The 25401-nt window shown below is 45.7% G+C and overlaps 1 protein-coding gene and 1 long non-coding RNA gene across 5 annotated transcripts in view; both read left to right on the top strand.

Moving 5' to 3' along the window:
- The first annotated feature begins 3395 nt into the window (after positions 1 to 3395).
- The window catches only part of OSBPL10 (oxysterol binding protein like 10), a 343446-nt gene continuing 321440 nt past the window's right edge, over positions 3396 to 25401 (top strand). For 3 of the 4 annotated variants that reach the window (XM_086365647.1, XM_086365644.1, XM_086365658.1), the window contains exon 1: positions 6846 to 7261. In XM_086365647.1, coding sequence (XP_086221773.1) covers positions 6981 to 7261 — 281 coding nt within the window. In that variant the 5' untranslated portion in view covers positions 6846 to 6980. Of the gene's footprint in view, positions 6504 to 6845; positions 7262 to 25401 lie in introns of those variants that run through there. The other variant, XM_086365654.1, reaches the window with a different exon arrangement.
- Positions 7269 to 25401, top strand: part of LOC147347964 (uncharacterized) — a 28374-nt gene continuing 10241 nt past the window's right edge. The window contains exon 1 of the long non-coding RNA XR_015150864.1: positions 7269 to 23785. This is a non-coding gene — a long non-coding RNA (uncharacterized LOC147347964). The remainder of the gene's footprint in view (positions 23786 to 25401) is intronic.

Below are 25401 nucleotides of genomic sequence, written 5' to 3'. Positions count from 1 at the left end.
GCTCAGACACTCGAGGAGATCCAGACATGAGCAGCAGAATGAAAACTGATTCAGACTTTCTGGGAGAATTTTGTCATACATGAGCCATGTTTATAATAGGCAGTTTGACCCAGTCATTACAATTCCAGTATATTACTCTAAGGAAATAATTTAACTAATGTACAAGGTTATTTTAGGAACTTTTTTTTTTATAATAGCAAAAGTTTGAAACACTACAGAGTGCCTCACTAATGGGATGATTAAATGAGGGTGCACATATACAGAATAATACTCTGAAACTTTTACAAATATACAGCTGATATGTAGATGATACATATAGATGATAGAGCTCTAACAGGACCTCTCTATATCATATACTTTAGTCAACGAAGCACGTTAGAAAGCATGTATTTTACAGCATGAGTCTTTATTTATTTATTTGGCCACACTGTGTGGCTTGCAAGATCTTAGTTCCCCAACCAGGGATTGAACCCAGTTCCCCTGCAGTGGAAGCTCAGAGTCCTAACCATCAGACCGCCGGGGAATTCCCAGTATGACCGTGTTTTTGAGTAAGACAGTCTGTAGCTATATTTCTGCATAGAAAAGTGTCTGGAAGAATATACATATAAATTATTAACAGTGGTTTCCTCTGGGAAGGTGTTACAGGTATATTTCACTTTCCACAATGTCTCTTTGTGTATATGAATCTTTACAAATGAACGTCCATTTTAATAAATCAATCATCAAAACGACATAATTTCCATTTTGGAAGAATGTCCATAAAATGACATGCTAAGCTGCATGTGACCCTTGTAGTGATCTGATTTTCCTGGATGTAACCCTCAGGGTGGTACTCGGGGAGCTGCTGATTTACAGGGTGGCGGGCTGTCCCTGCTCTCACTGGGGTGTTTTCATCTTCCCACCAGATGGTAATGTTGTGTGGACACGCCAGAGCTGAAGCCCAGGCAGCAGGCTGTATTTGCAAGAACAGTGGATTTGGCGTCAGAAGACCTGGGTTCAGGGTTAGTACTGGCTCCTCCTTTTCTGTTTTGGTTGTGCCCTGCAGCTCGTGCCATCTTAGCTCCCCACAGGATCGAACCTGTGCCCCTGCAGCACGCCAGGCCTGTCTCCACCCCTGCACTGCCAGGCAAGTCCCTTGGCTCCTCCTTTTTGTTTCTTCCGCAGTAAAATCAGGCTGCATTCATCAAACAATATGCATTTATTGAGGATTACTGCATGCAGGCCTTGTGGCTAGGTGCTAGGGGCCCAAGCTCCTGCCCTGCTTTTCTTCCCAGTGGTGACAGGAGAGGCAATTCCTACATGAACAAAAGTACATAACAGGAAATGGAATTCCAGGCACTGAGCTGTGCTTTCAGTGGCTTCATTAAGCAGAAGAAGGGAGACTGGATCCATTATGAAGCAAGCGGAACAGTTCAGTGGTAAAGAACTCAGGCTCACTAGCCAAACAGTCTGGGCTCAAATTCTGGCTCCAGCAAGGTGGAGGGAAGCTTTTTATTTTTTTAAAGTGGTTTAATCCAGATATTGTAAACATATTTTAGTAACATTTTAAGTTTGTTCCTATGTATCTTTCTTATTTTTTAATAGCCTTATTTATTCATTTTTGGCCGCACTGGGTCTTAGTTGCAGCAATCAGGACCTGCGTTGTGGTGAGAAGCCTTAGTTGTGGTGCAGGGCTTAGTTGCTCCTGGGCAAGTGGAAGCTTAGTTTCTGGGCCAGGGATTGAACCCATGTCCCCTACATTGGAAGGTGAATTCTTAACCACCGGACCACCAGGTAAGTCCCTAAGTTTTTTGTTAAAATTTTTAATTGAAATATATTAATAGTTGACTTACACTGTTGTGTTACTTTCAGGCGTACAGCAAAACGACCAAGTTTTACTATGTATGCATTATATATATTATTAGATTCTTTTCCATTATAGGGGGGTGTTGCTTAACATTTCTTTGATTCAGTTTTTCTCCACCTGTAACACAGGAGGAGTAACTGTATGCAACTCTTGTGGTTGTTGTAAAGATTAAACAAGTTACTGTGTACTACACATTTGGCACAGTGCCTGACACATAGTAACTGCTCAATAAATAGTAGCTGTTACTGTTATTACTCGGTACAGAGAACACATTAGATCAGTTGCTGCTAACACAAATGTGAGCAAGTTGAAACAGAGGGTTATCTGGTTATGACAAATTTCTCTCCATTTGTGGCTTCATTTATGTCATCTGACCGACTACGTCAGTGACCACCTACTCTTTATTTTTTCAAATTTATTTTATTGAAGTATAGTTGATTTCCAGTGTTGTGTTAACTTCTAGTGACTACCTACTCTTGCTGGTCCATGAACATTCTCCCAAGACTTTATGTGCCACTGGCAAGAATGGTAGTCCCAGCTAGAGGAGGGGCTCTGAAAACAACTACTGGAAACTCCAGACCAGCTCGTTGGGTCCATGTGGAGAAGCTAGAGTAGTCGGTTCCCTCCTGGTGGTGACTGTTTCTGCTTGTTATTTGAAGAGGTGTGGTGTTTGTCTTTTTGTTCCCATCATGTATGGCTTTCATTCCCAAATTCTTCACATGGCCCAAGATGGCTGTTAGATTTCCAGATGTTCTATTTACATTTGTATTTTTCTTAATGATTTATGCAGTCTGGGTAAGTTAAGGAAATAAATTCCTTGTTTTGGGTATGTAAGCTTTACAGATGTGTTTGCCAATTTATTGTCTTTTGTTCTCAAGCTGTTTTTCTCATGTGAAAAGAATTCTGCAGGTATCTTTTCTCAATTTGTTATACTATAGTGGGTCAAGAAAACTTTCTGGAAGAAGTGACTTTTTGTTTAAAACTCCAATGATCCAAGAATCCTACTCCTGGGCACATATCTGGAGAAAACTCTAATTTGAAAAGTTACATGTACTCGAATGTTAATAGCAGCACTATTCACAATAGCCAAGACATGGAAGCAACTTAAATGTCCATCAACAGGTGAATGGAGAAAAAGGCATGGTGTATATATATATATATATATACACACACACATACACAATAGAATATTACTCAGCCATAAGTGTACTCTTGCCTGGAAAATCCCATGGATGGAGGAGCCTGGTGGGCTACAGTCCATGGGGTCGCAAAGAATCGGACACGACTGAGCGACTTCCCTTTCACTTTTCACTTTCATGCATTGGAGAAGGAAATGGAAACCCATGCCAGTGTTCTTGCCTGGAGAATCCCAGGGACGGGGTAGCCTGGTGGGCTGCCATCTATGGGGGTCTCATGGAATCGGACACGACTGAAGTGACTTAGCGGCAGCAGCAGCAGCCATAAATGAAACAATGCCATTTGCAGCAACATCGATTGACCTAGAGGTGATCATACTCAGTGAAATAAGTCAGACAAAGACAAATATCATATGATATCACTTATATGTGGAATCTAAATATGATACAAATGAACCTATCTATGAAATAGAAACAGATTCAAAGACATAAAACATTTATGGTAACCAAAGGGAAAACGGGGTGGGAAAGGAATAAATTAGGAGTTCAGGGTTAGTGGATACAAACTACTATATATAAAATAGACAAACATCCTGTACAGAGGAAACTAACACAACATTATAAAGCAACCACATGCCAATAAAAATTAATAAATTAATAAATTTATTAATAAATAACAAAAATCAATAAAATAGATAAACAGCTAGGCCCTACTGTGTAGCACAGGGAACAATATTCAATATACTGTAATAAACCATAATGGAAAGGATGCAAAAAAGAATATGTATATATATGTAAAACTGAATCACCTGAAACTAACCCAGCGTTGTACATTGACTATGGTGGTTTAGTCGCTAAGTTGTGTCTGACTCTTGCGATCCCATGGACTGTAGCCCGCCAGGCCTCTCTGTCCATGGGGTTTTCCAGGCAAGAATACTGGAGTGGTTTGCCATTTCCTTCACCAATGGATCTTCCCAACCCAGGGATCGAACCCGGGTCTCCTGCACTGCAGGCAGATTCTTTACTGACTGAGCTACCAGGGAAGCCCTCCAAATAGACTATACTTCAGTTAAAAAAAAACAATAATAACAAAACCCCCAATTCCATGGGCGAGAAGCTCAAGCCTGGTGAAGAGGCAGAGAGGAGTGGGGACATGTGTGCTCCCATCTTGGTCACGGTCTTGCTTCTTCTTGCAGCACATCTGTTCCATTCACCTCTTGCCACTAATTTACCTCCTTGGCCATGTCTGATCCCACACAGCTGGCCTGCTCTCGGTGCATCCTGGTTGCTATGGTCTGATATCTGTGTCCCCTCAAATGCCTAGCTGAAATCCCAATGCCCAATGTGATGATATGAGGAGGTGGGGCCTTTGGGGGGGTGGTGCTTAGTTCATGAGGGTGGGGTCAGCGCTCTTATAAAAGAGAACACAGACCTCCCCAGCCCCATCTGCCACTTGAGGACACAATGAGAAATCTGAAGCCTGCAAGAGGGTTCTCAGCAGAACCTGACTGTGCTAGCTCTTTGATCTTGGACTTCCAGACTCCACAACTGTTAGAGATACATTTTCGTCGTTTCTAAGCTCCCAGTCTGTAGTATTCTGTTCTAGCAGCCTGCACAGACTAGGACACAGGCCTGGACTACTTCTTTCAGCAGTAGCTCCTCTCTCCTGCAACTGGGCTGTCTCAAGGGTCTTCATTTTTTAGTCTAAAGTGAAACTTGGCTGCAATGGCTCATCCAGTCACAGGTGGACTGGGTAGGATGAAGTGGTAGTGGCTGAGGTTCAGTGATATGAAATAAGATGATGGCACCTCCCTGCTTGTAGCCTGCATGTGGCAGGCCCCCATGAGGGGTGCTGTTTAGGGGTGTAATGACTGACATGTGGCTCAGTATGTGCCCACTTCCCTGTCCTCATATCAATGAAGGGCTTCACACACACTCATACACAGACCAGCTGGCTCAGGCAATGTTATGCTGTGGTAACAAAATGGTTCCTGAAATCTCAGCAGCTGATAGCAAAGATTTTGTGCATGTGGCCAGCTCTGTCACACATTTCCTTAATCCAGGACCCAATTTGAAGGACAGCCTTGAACTGAGACACACTGCTCCCCTAGTAGGAGGGGGAGAAAGATGGTGGAACCACACGATGGCTCTTAGACTTATGTTTGGATGTAGCATCTATTACATCTGTTCCGTCCACTGGCCAAAAGAATTCCATGGCCAAGCCTGAGGTTCATATGGAGGGAACATATTCCTCCCATGGGAAGAGATGATATTTTGAACCAAATAAACATTCTCATCCCAGCCACTAGTAACATTAGTTCCATTTTTGCAGGTGAGAAGACTAAGGCTTAAAGAGGTCACTTGATCAAGGTCATAGATTTGAATTCAGCCCAGTCTGGCTTCAAAGTTTGGTCCTTTCTACCATGCAGTCTCATGGCGGGTGGGGCGCGGCTATCTCTTTTTATACTGTGTGGACACTTGGGATTGTAATTTATTTGGGGGCACAACCATGTCTCACCAGTTCCAGAAGCTTCTCCATGAAAATTTCTAGAACTGAACCACCTTTGAAAGCTTCCTGGAAGGATATGGGGCTAGAAAAGGGTCAGGCTTGGAGAACTGGCCCCATGAGAGCTGACTCTATTCCATTTAGTAATTTTCTAACTGTTGAATTATTTACCTGTGTTATGAGTTCCTAGATAGGGACCACCTATCAATCTTTTTGTTTTCGTGTGTGTGTGTGTTTATGTGTGTGTGTGTGTGTGTGTTGGGGGAGGGTAAGATCCTCAAAGCTCTTTTCTAGGTAATTTTTAGAAACTTCCAGATTGCACTGGATATTTATATGCACAAAAATGATGAGTGCAGTGGAGAGTGTAACCCATCTAATTTTGCAGAAGAGCATCAACTCAACTTTAGATTTAGAAACCCAGCTGCAGCTCCGTGTGCCTCCATTGGGGGTGGGGGCAGAAGTTACAGTCAATACACAGAATACTTTGGTCTGTTTGTAGGTATCTGTGATCTCTCCTGCTTTCCGTGCAGTCTTACCCATTTCGGAGCCTCTGATTCCCAAGTGCATCGTGCTGTCTTGATAACACCAGATATGGTTGGATTGGCTAGGTTGACGTGTGTCCATCAGTGTAGGGATTAGGGTGAGACCAGAGCTGCGTCCAGGACACTCAACTGAAGGAGGCGCTTGCAGGAATCCGAGTACTCTTGCCCCACTCAAATCCTGGCCCGGGTGTCCACTGTGCATTTGTCATAACTCCAATGGGTGAAAACGCCCCGGGCGAGTTTACCTGGCTTCTCCCCTCCCCTCCCAGACGCGCAGGAGAGCCCGGAGGACCTCCTAGCCCTGTTCCTCCTCTCGGCCAGCGAGGTCGATGTCCAGGTGACCGTGTACGTGTGTCCGGCCCAGGCTCGGTGCGGAAGACGGAGAGGAGTTGCGTGTGACCGGTGTTAGGCCGGGCGGGTCCATATCCGGGTGGACCCAGTGGGTGGGGCCGCTCCTCCCGCCAGGTCCCGAGGTGGGTGCGGGGGTGGGGAGTAACGCGCGGAGATTCCCTTTCGCACCTTCCCATCGAGAGGGGGCGGCAGGGTGTGGATTCCGGGCGTGCCCACCCTGCGGATCGGCTTCAAGAGCGCCCCGAGCCCCGGGCCTGAGCGGCCCCGGGGACTGGAAAGCAGAGAAGGAAGACCTGGAGGAGGGCTGGCCGAACCGGCCACCCGCTCCGAACTTGCCAGGCAAACTAGTGCGGAGGGAGGGGCCGGGGCCGCGACGGGGGAGGGGCGGCCGCAGCTGCATCCAGCCCCTTTGGCTTCCTTCCCAGCGCTCCTCGCCTCCTCCTCCTCTTCCTCCTGTATGAGTCAGGCGTTTCCCGGGGATTTGGAGCAGCCACGCGCGGCCCGGGCTCCCGGAGCTGTAGCCGCCGCCGCCGCGCCAGGAGCCCCAGCGCCGGGGCCGCCACCGCGGCGGGCCCCCGCGTCCCGGGCGCGCACGGACCATGGAGAGGGCAGCCCAGGGCGCGGAAAGCGGCGGGGGCAGCAACAGCAGCAGCCGCAGCAGCAGCCGCGCCACCTCGGCGGGCTCCTCACCCTCCTGCTCTCTGGCTGGCCGGGGGGTCTCTGGCAGGTCGGCGGCCGCCGGGCTCGGAGGCGGGGGCAGCCGCAGCAGCCCGGGCTCGGTAGCCGCTAGCCCGTGCGGGGGCAGCGGCCGGCGGAGGGAGCCGGCGCTCGAGGGCGTGCTCAGCAAATACACCAACCTCCTCCAGGGCTGGCAGAACAGGTAACGCGCCCGCCGTCCGCCCCTCCCTGCGCGCTGCTCTGTGTGAGTGTGTGCGCGCGCGATGGCGCCGCCGGCAAGCTGGGGCGGCCTCGGCACCCGGGCCCACCACGCGTCCCCGCTACCCTAGGTGCGCCGCGACCCCACCCCGGGCCCGCATCGCAGTAGTGGGGAAGGAAGGAGAGCCTTGGCACCTGCAGGGACTGGAGCGACAAGGCGAGCGCGCTGGTCCCCGGGCCCTGCAGGCTAGCGGCTTCCGGCACCCTTGGAGAAGGACTGAGAGTAGGGGGCAGAGGGGCGTGCGCGATGCCTGTACGTAAGAGCTGGCCCCATCACAGCAATTCTGTCTACATCCTAGTTCATTTAAAACTTTGTTGTTTAAAGACGCCACCACCCCCATAAATCAGCCAGTTATCCTCGGCAGTTTCCGGGGCGCGCGCTAGCCCCCCGCCCAGTTGGTGGCCGAGAGACACTGCGACGGAAGTTTAGTGTGGTTTTTTCTTTGACACTCTCTCCCCTTTCGAAATGGGCAGTTCGCTGTTTAAGTTATTTTCTCCCTTAAGGTGTTTCCTGAAGTTGCCTGCTCACTCTACTCTCCCAGTTGGGACACGTGGAAGGAGGGGTGCCAGGGCAAGGGGTCGCGGTGTGTGTGGACCGAGGTAGTAAGGAACACTTGAAAGGAGCAGACGGGGCACAGCATTTATGTGTAGGTGTGTGTGTGTGTGTGTATAGTTTTTCAAAAACAAGTCAAAAATACCAATATTCATGCAAGGAGAATGGGACTTTTTGGAGAGTTTGCTGATGAGATCTGTGTCAGGTCCTTAATAGCCCTTGAATACGAGGTCTTGTGGTTCTTAAGGATGCTTGCAAGATTTTCATCACATCCCGGGAGCTATTGCTTATCTCTGCTAGTTACTAGAGTACTTGGCGGTCTCTCCCTGTGTAAGTTTCAGATTGTTTCCAGCTGAAACTGCAGGCAGTTATTTACGTGAAGCTCTACTAGGAGAAAGTGTTAGTGGATCAGTTTTGTCTGGACTCTTTGCTACCTCACGGACTGTAGCCCGCCACGCTTCTCTTTCCATGAACTTCTTCAGACAAGAATACTGGAGTGGGTAGCCATTTCCTTCTCCAGAGGATCTTCCCGACCCAGGGGTTGTACCAGGGTCTCCTGCGTTGCAGGTGGAGAAGGGTGACTTCCTAAGTAAGGAAACTGAGTTGATATTTTAGGCAGAGAACTTTCCCAGAGTTTCCTTGGGGATCTACTACTGTGTTAGTGGAAGCTGCACCTTAACTTTTGAATCCTTTTATTTCCCAAAATAGCCCCAGTGTCAATTCTTGAAAGCTGAAAAGGGAATAGGTAGAGTGCCAAAGAGGAGACAGATGAGAGGACTGAATCTGATTTCAGGTCCTGGTAATTGCCTTGTTAATGGTACCTGGCTGTGCCTTGCTTGTGTAGCATTTGGTTTGCGTGTTGGACAATCACCTTTAATTCCTTTTTTTTCCCCCCTGAAGTGATTTATGAGGCCAACAGAGCTTTTACCCTGGATTAGTTACTTCACTTGGGGATGGCATTTTACCTGCAATGTATATTAAAGGATTTGTTCTTTGGAGTGGATTTAGGGGAAATTGGAGTAACTCATGCTTTTGTGTAATTAAATCCTCTGGAGTATTTAGGTTGAAGGCCAGATTGCGAAGAGGCAAAATTTATAACAATAATAATACTAATAACAGCACCAACAACACATACTTGATTGCAGGCTACACAGGTGAAATGTACTATGTATACTGCTGAAGTCTCATCTTTATCGAATTTGTTTACTGTGGGTTATAGCTGGCTGCCACTGTTTGTTCTTACCACAGTAGACGCATTGGTCTCAAAGCCTACCATTGCCTTCAAAAGCATCGTCTCTTCCTAGTGGTCAGGGTCTCAGCGTTGGGGTTTGTTTCCAGCTGTGGCTGAGGGTGCATCAGTGATCCGGAGAACGTCTGTGATGGCTGTGCCTGCATGCTTCTCCCTCCTCAAGGGGTCTTAGAAAGGAGGATCTGGACCAGTGAAAAGGAACAGGGAAGAGAACAAAGATGGAAACTTTGAAAAATATTCACTTATCAGTCATTTATTCAGGAACTATTTTATGGAGGCCCTACTATGTGCCAGGCATTGGGTCAGCTACTTTGGAGCTCCTGCTGTGTGCAAAACACATAGGCATCTTTTCATCACATAGTGGAGGGGGACACAGGATTCAAAAGTGGAAGGAAACCTCACCACCCACCCCCCAGGGGAAACACCTTGGTGTGAGTAGTTGGGCTGAGTCAAGCTCCCTGCATTTGGGGGCCTCATGGCATGTTCCTTTGCGGTTTTTTTTCCCCCAAATTGTCTGCAGCTAGTGATGGATCTCCAGCCATGAAGTCCTTGGTGAGGCTGCTGTCTGTTGATAACACACCAGCCACCCACCAACAGTTTTTACTCTGGTGTCTGCTTGCACATCCCCAAGTAAAGCTTATATTTTAACATTCAGTATCATATTCTGCCTTAATTTATTTGTAGTGCTCTTACCCTCATCTGCACGTCCCGAGGAAGGCATTGTGGCCAGAACACAAGACCGGTGACATAAAGAGGGATGGCAGGAGGGAAAGCTACATGTGTGGGACTCGCCTAGGAGTGCACGTCCAGGACACTTGGTGCTCTCATTGGCTGAGAGGGTGCCACATAATCGGAGTGGGGTGGGGAATCCTCAGGAAGGAGTTTCTTTTTTTTTAAATTTAAATTTATTTACTTTATTTATTTATTTTAATTGGAGGCTAATTACTTTACAATATTGTATTGATTCTGCCACACATCAACATGGATCCGCCACGGGCATACACGTGTTCCCCGTTCTGAACCCCCCTCCCACCTCCCTCCCCGGACCCTCCCTCCGAGTCATCCCAGTGCACCAGCCCCAAGCATCCTGGCGATTCGTTTCTTGTATGATATTATACATGTTTCAATGCCATTCCCCCAAATCATCCCACCCTCTCCCTCTCCCACAGAGTCCAAAAGACTGTTCTATACATCTGTGTCTCTTTTGCTGTCTCACATACAGGGTTATCGTTACCACCTTTCTAAATTCCATATATGTTAGTATACTGTATTGGTGTTTTTCTTTCTGGCTTACTTCACTCTGTATAATTGGCTCCAGTTTTGTCCACCTCATTAGAACTCATTCAAATGTATTCTTTTTAATGGCTGAGTAATACTCCGTTGTGTATATGTACCACAGCTTTCTTACCCATTCATCTGCTGATGGACATCTAGGTTGTTTCCATGTCCTGGCTATTATAAACAGTGCTGCGATGAACATTGGGGTACACGTGTCTCTTTCAATTCTGGTTTCCTCAGTGTGTATGCCCAGCAGTGGGATTGCTGGGTCATATGGCAGTTCTATTTCCAGTTTTTTTGAGGAATCTCCACACTGTTCTCCATAGTGGCTGTACAACTTTGCATTCCCACCAACAGTATAAGAAGGTTCCCTTTTCTGCACACCCTCTTCAGCTTTTATTGTTTGTAGGCTTTTTGATAGCAGCCATTCTGACTGGCATGAAACGGTACCTCTTTGTGGTTTTGGTTTGCATTTCTCTGATAGTAAGTGATGTTGAGCGTCTTTTCATGTGTTTGTTAGCCATCTGTATGTCTTCTTTGGAGAAATGTCTGTTTAGTATTGAAAGCATTTCCCCGAAAGTCAGGAACAAGACAAGGGTGCCCACTTTCACCACTACTATTCAACATAGTTTTGGAAGTTTTGGCCACAGCAATCAGAGCAGAAAAAGAAATAAAAGGAATCCAAATTGGAAAAAAAGAAGTAAAACTCTCACTGTTTGCAGATGACATGATCCTCTACATAGAAAACCCTAAAGACTCCACCAGAAAATTACTAGAGCTAATCAAGGAATGTAGTAAAGTTGAAGGATATAAAATCAACACACAGAAATCCCTTGCATTCCTATACACTAATAATGAGAAAATAGAGAAATTAAGGAAACAATTCCATTCACCATTGCAACGAGAAGAATAAAATACTTAGGAATATATCTACCTAAAGAGACTAAAGACTTATATATAGAAAACTATAAAACACTGGTGAAAGAAATCAAAGAGGACATTAATAGATGGAGAAATATACCATGTTCATGGATTGGAAGAATCAATATAGTGAAAATTAGTATATTACCCAAAGCAATCTATAGATTCAATGCAATCCCTATCAAGCTACCAACAGTATTTTTCACAGAGCTAGAACAAATAATTTCACAATTTGTATGGAAATACAAAAAACCTCAAATAGCCAAAGTGATCTTGAGAAAGAAGAATGGAACTGGAGGAATCAACCTGCCTGACTTTAGGCTCTACTACAAAGCCACAGTCATTAAGACAGTATAGTACTGGCACAAAGACAGAAATATAGATCAATGGAACAAAATAGAAAGCCCAGAGATAAATCCATGCACGTATGGACACCTTATCTTTGACAAAGGAGGAAAGAATATACAATGGAGAAAAGACAATCTCTAACAAGTGCTGCTTGGAAAACTGGTCAACCACTTCTAAAAGAATGAAACTAGAACACTTTCTAACACCATACACAAAAATAAAATCAAAATGGATTAAGGATCTAAACGTAAGACCAGAAACTGTAAAACTCTTAGAGGAGAACATAGGCAAAACACTCTCCGACATAAATCACAGCAGGATTCTCTACGACTCACCTCCCAGAATATTGGAAATAAAAACAAAAATAAACAAATGGGACCTAATTAAAATTAAAAGCTTTTGCACAACAAAGGAAACTCTAAGCAAGATGAAAAGACAGCCTTCAGAATGGGAGAAAATAATAACAAATGAAGCAACTGACAAAGAACTAACCTCAAAAATACACAAGCAACTCCTGCAGCTCAGTTCCAGAAAAATAAACGACCCAATCAAAAAATGGGCCAAAGGAAGGAGTTTCTATAATGCATTAGTATAGTTCTTTGAAGAAAATATTTCAGACATTATAGCATGGTAGAGATTTGTAGGATGGCATTAAAAAGTACATGTATTCTAACTTGCTTCAGTCATGTCTGACTCTGTGCAACCCCATGGACTGTAGCCCCACTAGGCTCCTCTGTCCATGGGATTCTCCAGGCAAGAATACTGGAGTGGGTTGCCATGCCCTGCTCCAGGGCATCTTCCTGACTTAGAGATCAAATCCTTGTCTCACACTGCCTGCATTGGCAGGTGGGTTCCTTACCATGAGCACCACCTGGGAAGCCCCATTAAAGTGTAAATACCTCTAACAAATGAACACAGTTTCAGAAGGAGGTAGGTGCTCATAGATTAAAAATATATTTAGGGAATTTGCCGGTGGTCCAGTGGTTTGGATTCCATGCTTCCACTGCTGTGGGCCTGGGTTCGATTCCGGTTTGGGAAATTAGGATCCCACGAGCAACAGGGCATGGCACATATACATTTATGAAAGTGTGAAAGTGTTCGTCATATCCAACTCTTTGTGATCCCACGCGCTCCTTTGCCCGCCAGGCTTCTCTGTCCATGGGATTTCCCAGGCAAGAATACTGCAGTGGGTTGCCATTTCCTTCTCACATATATATGATACATATATCATATATATATATACATGTATACATATATATATATATATAAAAGATGGTGAAATAAAGGCATGTATTTGTGGAAATTTGTGTGGCTCTAATGTCTTTGCTGATACTCACATTTTAATCTAGTGCACAATCTTTTCACCCACTTTTTGAGTTTCATATGGAATGAGTGTACCACGGGGAGAGTAAACCCCAGAGACTGGGGAGAGTCAGGCAGATGCCATATCACATGTGGCCTTGTAGGCAGGGGAAAGATTGAAGACTGTTACAGTTTGACAGAAGGATTTTAGGCAGGGAGGTGGCCCGGTCTGCAACTTTCAAGAGCTCACTCTGGCTCCTGTGTGGAGATGAGATTTTCAGGAGCAGGTCAGGAAGCAGACAGGAGCACAGCATGGCGGTCCAGGCAAGAGATGCTGGGGGCCTGGACGGTGGGGACAAGGGAAATGCAGAAAGGGACACATTTGGAGTGGGGAGGAGGGACATTGCTGAGGGGTTGGATGCTGAGGTGAGAAAGCAAGAGGGGCCAAGGATAGCTTAAACTTTTTTAAAATTGAAATATAGTTGATTTACAGTGTTGTGTTAGTTTCAGGTGTACAGCAAAGTGATTCAGTTTTACTTTTTTTTTTTTTTTTTAATGTTCTCTTCTTGAGTATGTAGGCTGGGAGGCTGAGGCATCCTTTATGGATCCCAGGGTCACAGGGGACGCACCTGCCTGTGGGTAGGATAGGGGACACTCAGGAGTTCTGTTTGCTTGTGTTCAGTTTGAGAAGGGTAGATCTAGCAAGGATACAGTATGGACTCTCATTTGCCCTAAGGCTGAGTTTAGTCTTTGGCCAGAACGGAACTGCTCTGGGGTTGGTTTTAGCTTCTAGTGTTTTAGGGGAAATAATTTCTCATTAGATCTGGGAAGTGATGTTTAAATATTTGAGGGCTTTCATCGCCATTCAGTTTTTGATATTTGGAGGAAAAAAGACTGCAAATGTGGAGTCAGCCTCTAATTCTTTCTTGGGTGATTGGTGAGGTTGTAAGAACTCAGGAAAACACTGAAAGGCAAATCTTGAATAGGATGAAGTGGACGAGTGCTGGCATATGAAAACCTCAGGCCAGTGGACATGCATTTGGACAGTTAGAGCAGTGTGGACTCTGGGTCAAGTCCTGACCTCAGTACTGAGCACACCTGTTGCCTTGGGCCAGTTCCGTAATTGCCCTGGGCTTCCGCTTTCCTGCTTGCTTAAATGTTGAAGATGGTGTAACCTCTGCTCTTTTCCTTAGTTCAGTGTGGGGATTAAATGAAGACCTGATGTGTAAGGGGCTGAGAATAGTTCAGGATCTCAAGAAGGAGCTGTTTTTGGATCTTCAGTTTGCCCCTACTTTAGCGGACCCTTTCCGGTCCATAAAACTCTTGGTCTCTTTTTTGAATGCTGTGATGGCTCTGGGGTCCCATTCGCATAATTATCACAGAGTTCTTTGCAGAGAAGATGATGGGTTCTTTGAGGGGCAAGAGGTCATTTAAAACTTGGAACCAGGCATTTACGTTTCTGTCGGAAGTGACTTCCTTCCTCCTCCAGCCTCTAAACCCCATCTCCCTTTCATGCTTTATCTCCTCCTCAACCCTTACCACCAGCTGACATGCTCTGTATTTTACTCTTTTGTCTTTCTGCACTTGGTATTAACTCCCTGAGGACAGAGAGTAATTTTGCCTGTCTTGTTCACTGCTGTATCCCTAGAGTCTAGAATAGGACGTGGCATATAATAAGGGTTCAGTAAGTATTACCAAATGAGTTAGCAAGTAAATGAATGACAGAAAAGACAAGCCAGGATTTAGTTCTATTTTGGCCAGCGTTTACCACTGTTCTTGGAATTCTTAATGCTCTACCAGCTTAAAGCCTCGTCCTTGAGTTAGTATGTTTATCGTTTGCCCTCTTCTCTGCAACATGTCATCAGCAGACATGCCCATCCTGACCTCAGACCCATGACCACCCACCCAAGGTGGACCTTTAGGAACCAGATATCCAGGGCTTGCTTTTCACTCGATCTGTATTAACAGACTTTGAGAAGACAGTGTGTAGCCTCTGGCATGATTTCCCAGGGTTTTGGGGTCACTTGGTCCATTTAGCAAAGTCAGTAGGGGCATATATTGACCTCAAAAGTAATACTGCATTAAAATGAATGCTTTTCGAGAATTCCAGTAGTTTTAGAGACAGTTGGTGGTGATACCAGGGTTGAAAATCACTGTTCTGGTTTAATGGTCTCGTCTCCTTGTGCTCCGAAGGATTTGCACGTCTTGCTGTCTGGGTTGTCAGATTGTTCTGAGGCCCCACTCACATTGTTTAGGGACCTTAGATGGCTTCATTGACAATAATTATAAAAGATGATTGCTCAGATCACAAAGCTGCTGATTATATCTATGTATTATATTGTAATATATACAACTATATATGTATAAAATATATAATAATATATGCATAGCATATTATCCTATATAATGTATACAAGGGGAAGAGGGCATGAGAGGATGAGATGGCTGGATGGCATCACTAATGTAGTAGACATGAACTTGGGCAAACTCCACGAGATGGTGAGGGACAGGGAGGCCTGGCATGCTGCAGTCCATGGGGCTGCAAAGAGTCCGACACAACTGGTGATGACAACATTATATTGTATATGATTTGTACTATACACATACATGTATATAATACATTATATATGATATATGTAATGTATGCCATATGTTAATCACCCTCTGTGGGATTGGCTGTCCTCTCACCCCTGCCTTATTTAAAGTGAACATGTATTTGATATTTATACCCAGTGGGCTTCCCTGGTGGCTCAGATGGTAAATAATTTGCCTGCAGTGCAGGAGACCCAGGTTCGATCTCTGGCTCAGAAAGAGCCCCTGGAGGAAGATGTGGCAGCCCACTCCAGTATTCTTGCCTGAAAAATTCCATGGCAAGAGGAGCCTGGCATAGCTACAGTCTATGGGGTCGCAGAGTCGAACACAACTGAGTGACTAACACACACACACATGCACATGCGTGTGCATGCTTGCACACACACCCTGAATGGTGAGCATGATTTTCCTTCTCTTTCTTCCCATTATCTTTTCCCCCTAAGGTGAACGTGCATCCATTTTGCAGTTTGAAAATATTATCGAGAAAAGGAAAGCTGCCCATACCTTTCCACATAATCTCTGAATAACTGAATTTTTGAGGGTAAATTTGAAGTCTTATATATTCGTTCAGAAAAATACACAACTCATAAAAATACGTAGTTCAGTGAATTTTCACACACAACCAGATCAAGAAAAAGCAGCCCCTTCATCCCATCCCTTACTGTCATCCCTGGCCCCTGTAGGTGCCACTATTCTGACTCCCAATACCATATATTATTAGGCCTATTTTTTAATTTCATATTGTAATGTGATCTTTTATGTCTGGCTTCTTAGCCCCATTCATGTTGTGGTCTCTTTATTTCCACTGCTGTTTGGTATTCCGTTGTATGAATGTACAAAATATATTTGTACCTATTATAGATTGACATTTGAGTTCCTCCCAGTTTTGGGGCTCATATGAATAGTTTTGGGAAATACACGCATACCTGTCTGTGGGTGGGTACCTAGGTGTGGAGGTGTTACAGATGTCCCACTCACGAGAGGCATCCAGAGAGTTTTCCAGAGTGGTTGTGTCTGTTAGTATGCCACCAGAAATGTGAGCGAGTTCTAGGTGCTCCACAGACTCATCCATACTTGACATTGTCTGTTCTCGTCGTAGCCAGTCTGGTGGGTGTGTGTCGGTATCTCCTTGTGGTTTTAATTTGCCCTTTCTGATGGCTAATGAAGTTATTAGCTTTCTAATATCTGCTTTTTTTCTTATTAAATTGTGGAATTTCCTGTGTATTCTGGGTCTGAGTTCACTGATAGGTTTCTGCACACGCGGGCACAGGTGTTCTATATACAGAGAAAGCAGCTTCTTTCATGCCATGGTTTGCGAGTTCCTCTCTTACTAGTGTCTTGATAAACACAAATTCTAAATTTTAACATAGTCACATTGTCAATGTTTTCCCTTTTTGTTGGGTTCTTTTTGAGCCCTGTTAAGGAAATCTTTACCTGTCCCATGGTCATGAGATGGTCTGTGATGTTTTCCTTTTTTAAAATATTTATTTTTATCTGTGTATTTGGCAGTGCTGGGTCTCAGTTGCAGCACGTGGGGTCTTCTGTCTTCGCTGTGGCGTGCAGACTCTCTAGTTGCTGCGTGTAAACTCTTCAGTGGCAGCTTGCAGGGTCTAGTTCCCCGGCCAGGGATTGAACCCCGGCCCCCCTGTGTTGGGAGCATGGAGTCTTATCCACTGGACCACTAGGGAAGTCTCTATGACATTTTGTCTTAAGAAACAAGCTTTCATTAATTTTAAAATAATAAATTAATTTCTCAGACATTGGAGTCGATACTGGGGGAATGTGGACTGCTGGCAGAAGCAATATGACTTTAAGGCTTCCAGTCTGTGTTAGTTTTCTTATGGCTCTTATAAAAAATGACCACAAACTTGGTGACTTGAAACAATAGAAATGTATTTTTTCATGGTTCTGGAGGCCAGAAGTCTGAGGTTAGTTTCACTGGATGTAAGTCAGGGTGTTGGCAAGGCCGTGCTCCCGCCGGACACTCCCAGGGAAAGCTCTTGCTTCTTCCGGCTTCTGGTGACTGCCAGCGTTCCTTGGCTCGAAACTGCATCACCCCCATCTCTGCCTCTGTCTTCGTGTTTCCTTCTCCTCTCTGTGTGTCACATCTCCCTCTGCCTCCCTGTTAGAAGGACTCCTATGAATGTGTTTGGGGTCTGCTTAAAGAATCCCTTCATCTCAAGATCCTTAAGTTAATCAGTCTGCCATTAGGATTTCCCAGGTGGCTCTAGTGGGAAAGAACCTGCCTGCCAGTGCAGGAGACATAAGAGACAAGGGTTTGATCCCTGGGTCAGAAAGATCCCCTGGAGGAGTGCATGGCAACCTACTCCAGTATTCTTGCCTGGAGAATCCCATGGACAGAGGAGCCTTCCAGGCTAGGGTCGTTAGGGTTGCAAAGAGTCAGACACGACTGAAGCGAGTTAGCCTGTGCCAAAAACTTTGCCATATAAATTAACAGTCACAGGTTCCAGGAACTAGGATGTGAACATCTTGGGGGTAGGGAATGGCATTCCTGCAGTCATGAGTCCAAAGTGGTTCTTAAGCTCTTTGGCTCCCTTCTCTGTCCACCGTGCCTACCTTCCACTGGTTGCCATAGTGACAGCCATCTCTTTCAGGGAAGGACACAGGCTGCTGTCATGAGTGTAAGTGGGCTTGTTAGGCCAGATTGGCGGGCTCATTCATCTCTGTCTGCCTGGACAGAGCTCTCGGGCAAGTATTAAGTAGGTAATATTGTGTGGAAAATTGTTTCTAATACCCATGAGTAAACCTAATTTCCTTTGACGGGCCAATCAGAGTTTCTTTGGGGTTTCTTTAAGTACTAATTGAGCAGTTAGTTTTGGAAGAATACAGGTAATAAGCTGTGCTTTCCATTTTATCATCAGAATGACTCATTAGTCCAAAGGCTTCTTTTTCAAGTCCTAATAAACATACAATACGATTATCTTAGATGTTCCATTTGAATTTTGATACTTGTTTATAGCATATAACCACTGCTTCAAAAGGTACAGAACATTTCCATCCCCTCAGGAAGGTTCCTTGTGCTTCTTTCCAGTCCATTCCCCTTCCCTTGCAATCTATTTCTGATTTTTATCACCATGAATTCGTTTTGTCTCTTTGGGCTTTATGTATCAGTGGGTGGAACCATTAGAGCTTATCCTTTTCAGAGTCTGGTCTGTTTAACTCAGAAAGATCTGAGTTTGGTCCTCTTTGCCGCCGCATCAGTCATTTATACTGGATTTCTTTCTGTTGTTGAGTCGTAGTGTACTTGTGAATATACCACAGTTTGCTTATCTGTATACTCATAGGTGGATGTTTGGGTGGTTTCCAGTTTTTGGCTGTTACAAACCAAGCTGCTGTTCGTGTACAAGTCTGTGTGTGGACGTGAGCTTCATTTCTCTTGGGTCAGTATTGGGATTGGAATCGCAGGATCCTAGGAGAGGTACGTGTAGAAACTTAGAATGGCTGGACCATTCTCCACCCCCACTATCAGTGTATAAGTGAGTGGGTCACTCCCCGTCCCGGACACCTTCTGTGATGCCTCTTGGGAACTTTTGGAACCTGAGACTGCCTCCTTCTCCTGGAGTCACTTTGCTTCTGAGGGGACAGCCTGCAGGACCACAGGCTGGTGACATGCTTAGACCCCCTTGCCAGTCCAGCTTTTCCTCGTTTTTGCTGCATGACCTTGGCAATTCGCTTACCTCTGTGGAGCCTGGTTTCCTCCTCTGTGCGTGATGCCAGCCTTGTAGCGTTGCTGTGAGCTCCTGCAGGCATCGGGCCCAGCATCAGGCCTGGCATACAATAGTTTATTTTCTAGGAGTCCAGTATTGTAGGGGGCTTCCCTGGTGGCTCAGAGAGTAAAGAATCTGCCTGCAACATGGGAGAGCCAGGTTCAATCTCTGGGTTGGGAAGATTCCCTGAAGAAGGGAATGGTTACCCACTCCAGTATCCTTGTCTGGGAAATTCCATGGACAGAGGAGCCTGATGGGCTACAGTCCATGGGATCGCAAAGAGTCAGACATGACTGAGTGACTAACACACACACATACATACACATACACACACATACACACGCACACACACACAGGAGCCTGTTGGGCTACAGTCCATGGGATTGCAAAGAGTTGGACACAACTGAACGACTTAACACACACACACACACACACACACACGCTTTAGACCAGTGGGTGACTTGGCGGAACCTGGGGCTGAGTTGGTGGCCACTTTAGACCCAGTATACAGGTATTTCTCAGACCTTCCTCCCCCTGCGCTGGGGCAGGTGACAAGCAGTTTTATCTGTGTAGTGGATGCTGGTCTCCACTGGCTGTCCATCACATGGCCTGGCAGGGTGTGTCCCATCAGACAGCAGTTTGAGAACCCTGGGGGGAGAGGAGAGACGGCCTTTGTGTCCTGAAAGCAGGATTGAGATGGTTGTGCTGGAAACGTGGGAGGCTCTCTGCATGTTTCCTCTGGGTGGCTCCTGATGAGTTTCGGGGCCGGCCAAGACAGAATTAGAAAGAAAGCCGTCCAGAATTTGCTGGTTGATAACCCAGACTTGATGGGATTTGGTCACAACCCAATGCTGTATTTGTGCCTTGTACAATGATACCAAGAACAGCACTGCAATCAGGAAATGTGCACGATTCTGTTCTTTGAAGGCATTTGAGTCATGAATAACTTGTTCACGTTGGGTGGTAGTTTTCAGAGGAATGTGTTTGTATGTGGTTTGGTCCCTTTCTAGAAATCTTTTGATGAAAATATAACAAGTTGAAAGGCCCCGACATCAGTTTTTTGTTTTTGTTTTTTTCGGCTGCACTGGGTCTTCGTTGCTGTGCACAGGTCTCCTCTAGATTCAGTAAGTGGGGGCTACTCTCTAGCTGTGGTACGTGAGCTTCTCTTTGTGGTGGCTTCTCTTGTTGGCGGAGCACAGGCTCTAGGGCGTGTGGGCTTCAATAGTCAGGGCACCTGGGCTCAGTAGTTGTGGCTTGCAGGCTCTAGAGCGCAGGGGCACAGGCTTAGTTGTCCTGAGGCAGGTGGAGTCTTTTTAGAGCAGGAGTCAATCCTATGTCCCCTGCGTTGGCAGGCAGCTTCTTGACTGCTGAACCGCCAGGGAAGTCCCCAGCATCGGTTTTTAGTACCTCTTTCCCAGGATGTGTTAAGTGTTTAGGCAGTGCTGGTCACGTGGCCGGTGAACCACGAGCAGGGACTGGGAACCGCCCAGGACGCCATGGGATTCAGGTTCTCCCAAGTGCAGGTGGGACTTGGTGCTCTGTGTGAGTCCCTTGTTCCAGAGGAGTTAGGTGGATTAGGTGATAGGTGCATCCCGGTGATGGTCACGTCATCAGAACCGTGGTGGGCTGTGAACCGTGCAGGGAATGCCACCACGAAGGTTTTCCTGGGCCCTTTGTTGCTAACTAGAGTCTAGACAGAAGTGGGAGACTTTCCAAGTCCTGCGTGAGCTGGGGGCTGCAGCCCCCAGACACACACACCTCTCTGTGTGTAGTTAGGCCTGACGGAAGGTTCACACCCACGCACTTACTGAGGGCCTTGTGTGTATATGCCAAATGCCGTGCAGTATAGCCAGAGAAAACTCTAATTCAAAAAGATGCGTGCACCCCACTGTTCATGGCAGCACTGTTCAGAAGAGCCAAGACATGGAAACAACCTAAATGTCTGTCAGCAGTTGAATGGATAAAGATTTGGTACATATACATGATGGAATCTTTGCTATCAAACAGAATGAAATAATGCCATTCGCAACAACAGGGATGGACCTCAAGATGAAGTCAGTCAGACAGGGAAAGACAAATACCGCATGATACCCTTATATGTGGCATCTAAAATATGACACAAATGAACAAATTTACAAAACCGAAACGGGTTCACAGACATGGACTTGTGGTTGCCAGCGGGAGACGAGGGGGGCGACTGGGAGCCTGGGATCAGCAGATGCAAACTCTTATATGCAGGATGGATGCACAACAAGGTCCTACTGGATAGCACAGGGAACTAGATTCAGTATCCTGCAATAAACCATAATGCAAAAGACCATGCAAAAGAATATATGTATGTTTAACTGAATCACTTTACTGTACACAGAAATGAACACGCATTGTACATTAACCATGCTTCAGTTTAAAATAAATAAATAAATGCCATGTGAGATGTGAGAGACGAAAGAAAACAGCACAGGTCCTGCCTTACAGGGCTGGCAGCCTGTATCAGGGGTGGCAGACTTTTCCCGTAAAGGGTCAGACAGTTAATATCTGGCTTTGTGGGCTCCACAGTCTCCATGGCAACTCCTCTACTCCTCCATTGTAAACAAGCGGGTGTGTCTATGTTCCAATAAAACTTTGTTTACAAAAACAGGTGGTGGGCTGGATTTAGCCTATAGGCTGTGGTTTGACCATCCTTGGTCTGAAATGACGTGCGGACCCCTTACTCAGGTAGTCGGGGCAGCTGAGTGTGGTGGCTAAGGGTAAGGATTCTGCGGTCCAGCAGCCTGGGCTTGCATCCCAACCTTGCTGTTGACTATTAATACCTGTGTGGCCTTGACCAGCTATTTAACCTCTCTGTGCCTTGATTTCTTCATCTGTAAAATGGGGATGTTACAGTGAGTGTGTCATAGGGTTGTTGGGATCAGCAGCCAAACTTCATGTAAAGGGCTTAGAATAGGGCATGGCACATGGAAAAGGAATGGCTACCCACTCCAGTACTCTTGCCTGGAGAATCTCATGGACAGAGGAGCCTGGTGGGCTACAGTTCATGGGCTTGCTAAGAGTTGGACACGACTGAGCAACTAACACTTTTTTATGATATGGGGTGGTGGGTGGTGGTGATGCTACCCGAGAAGAAGCTCCAGGGGAGAGCCCCATCTCCACCTGGGGATAGCAGACAAGCAGGTGAGGGGAGACCTAGGATATTGAACAGAGGGGTTCATTGTGCAGCCTGGGGCTTGGGGAGGGCTTCCCTGGTAGAAGCTCTGTGGGTACAAAGGTTGGGAAGTGTGGAGTGAGGGAGATGGTTTGGTACGGCTGGAACTCAGGTGGTATGTAGGCTGTGGCCAAAGACCAAATGGTAAAAGTAGATTGTGTTGGAAAAACCTGCTTCCTGAAGGACTCTCAAGCCACGGACACCACAGGTCATAAAATGTCAGTGCTACCAGAATCAGAAGGGATACCTTTGTGGGCCCAGGGGCCCTTGGATGCTTTAGATTTACAATTTAATCCTTAACATGAGATAAGAGGTGCTACAGATCTATCCGGCCTTCCCTTCTATAGTCATAGATCCCTAGTTTTTAGCTGTATACGTGCTTTATCCTTGAGAAAACTATCTTTGCACCGCACAGTCCCCCTTACAGGGGAACAGAGTTGTCACATAATAGGTTCCTGGAACTTCCTTTGTACCTTTCCCCCTTTTCCCCCTTTCTTCTTAAAATAAAGACATGTGGCCAAAACTGGAATATAGACGTGATGTCTGGAATTGCAGCAGTCATCTTGAGTCTTTAGGCAACTTGAATGAAGGCCATAAAGACAGAAGACACCTCTGAGGACTTTGTTGATCAGAAAAGTGAAAGTGTTGGTTGATCAGTTGTGTCTGACTCTGTGCGACCCTATGGACTGTAGCCTGCCAGGCTTCTCTGTCCATGGAATTCTCTAGGCAAGAATACCGGAGTGGGTTGCCATTCCCTTCTCCAGGGGATCTTCCTGACCTGGGGATTGAACCAAGGTCTCCTGCGTTGCAGGCAGATTCTTTACCATCTGAGTCACCTGGGAAGCCTCAGTTGATCACCTCACAAATCCTGGGCTACTATCTTCTGGAATTTTTTATGATGGGCATAATAAGCCTCATTTTTAAGCCACTGTTTACAGCCAAATCTATCCCTGACTGTTGCAGGTGGGATCTCTATTTTGCAGGTGTAGAAACTGAGGCACAGAGTGACCTACATGGCCTTGCTGGTAAGTTGGGGAGTCAGGATTGGTCTGACTCTGGGGCTTGCTTTCTTTTCACCGCCCTGGAAGGAACTTGGAGACCTTCTCCCACCTCATTTTATAGATGAGATCACTGAGGGCTTTGCCTCAGGGTAAAGCAGCCACGCATTCCACTGCAAGGCAGTCATTGCTCAGCATTATTCCTGTTCGCTCTCTCTAGCCCTGGCCTTCCCTGGGAAGGGCCCCTGTGCTGTCGTTAGCGATTTTCTCGCCCAGCGTTGGGTGGCATCTCTTTCTGTGAGTAGATGATGTTTGGTGGGTTTTTCCTGGTCAGAAGCAGGCACTTTTTCGGGCTGTGTGTTCAGAGCTCTCACAGCCTCGTCTCTTGCCTCCTGCAGTCCTTCGGAAGATCTTTCCATGTCTGTCCTGTCCTGTCTTCATTCGGGCTCCCAGGACAGGCTGAGGGGGCTCTTGGACCCTGTGAGTCTTAGGAAGCTCTGGCCCAAGTCTTAATTGCCAGGGAGGCCTCCCAAATCCACACTCCCAAATCAGACTGTGGACTTTGGGTGAAGTGGGATCACATGTTTTGAATGCATTTTGCTTCTGGGATTCTTATGTAGCTGAGTTCCACCCTATTACTAATACCTTAAAAATGGGCCTCCCGACCCCTTTGGTGAACTTGGGCGAACTTTACAGAGCTTTACTGTGTACGTGTTCCAGCTGACTCATTTCATGGATTGAGCCCTAAAAAATGGAGCAGGACGAAAGCCAGTGTGTGCTGAGAATGCTGTTGGGAGAGTATTGTTGCGCACTTATTTATCTGTATCTGTATCATATTGCGTTTTGTCACTTTTTACACTAGCAGTTTTGTCACTTTTTATACTAGCAATATTCTTGTCATTTTTATTCTTCCAGCTAATCTGCGCCTTTTTCCTTTTTGTGAGAAATCTGCCCTTGATACCTTGGCCCAAAGTGCATTGTAACACTGTTTTAGTCATTTAATTAATTTGGAGTTTCCTGTAACTGAAATTTTTGTTAAACATCAGTTTCTGTGATACCCTTGGAGTGAGCTGAAATTCAGGAAAAGAGTATTGAAAGCCAAAACTGTACATTTTTTTTTTTCTCACATTTTTCTCACAAGATAGGATTGACATAAAAGTGCTTTAGAAAATCTCTGTGTCAGAGAAACAGGACTAAACTTATGGAGTCAAGCTTAAGCCTGGGGGGCGTCATCTTTTTGAACATAAGCAAAGCATAACCTATCTAGAAAGAGACTAAATCGCAGTTGCTTATGTCATGAAATTGAATTTCTGCTTATCTAGAACTGGCTTCCTTTTCCTTTCCAGCAATGTAGCAGTTATTGGTATTCTTAGTGTTTTTTGTTTTGTTTCCATCTTTAGTTTTGCTTTTTTAGTTTGAAGCTGTAAATTGCTTTTGAAAACTACAAAGTGTACATTTTGTACTAACTAAATATAACTTGTGATCTGATTCTTTGTGTGTGTGTAAATGACATTATTATGACAGAAAATTTGTGTGCAGTCTATAGCTAACAGTACAGTATCCATGTTAATTGTTTGATTTTAATATTTGTACCCTGAAGGATTTAGGGGTCAAAGGGCATTATTTTGGCAACTTACTCTCATGTGGTTCTGGAAAAATATATTTTTAGAGAGAAAAGATAACCTTGTGTCATTGTTGGAACTGTGTTAAAAAGTTAGCAAGCCTTTGTTTTGCCCGTTTCCACTTCTTTGGGCTGCACTGGGTCTTCCCTGCTGTGGTCAGGCTTTCTCCGCTTGCAGCATGTGGAGGCGGCTCCAGTTGCAGAGCGTGGGTTCTAGACTGCGTGCGCTCAGCGGTTGCCCTGCGTGGACTGTGTTTCTGTGGCATGTGGGATGTTAGTTCCCTGAACCAGG

This window comes from Bos grunniens, chromosome 22 (genome assembly GCF_055505025.1).
Source record: "Bos grunniens cultivar Pamir isolate PY7600 chromosome 22, Bosgru_T2T1.0, whole genome shotgun sequence".
NCBI lineage: Eukaryota > Metazoa > Chordata > Mammalia > Artiodactyla > Bovidae > Bos > Bos grunniens.
This window is presented reverse-complemented; position numbering and strand designations above follow the sequence as displayed.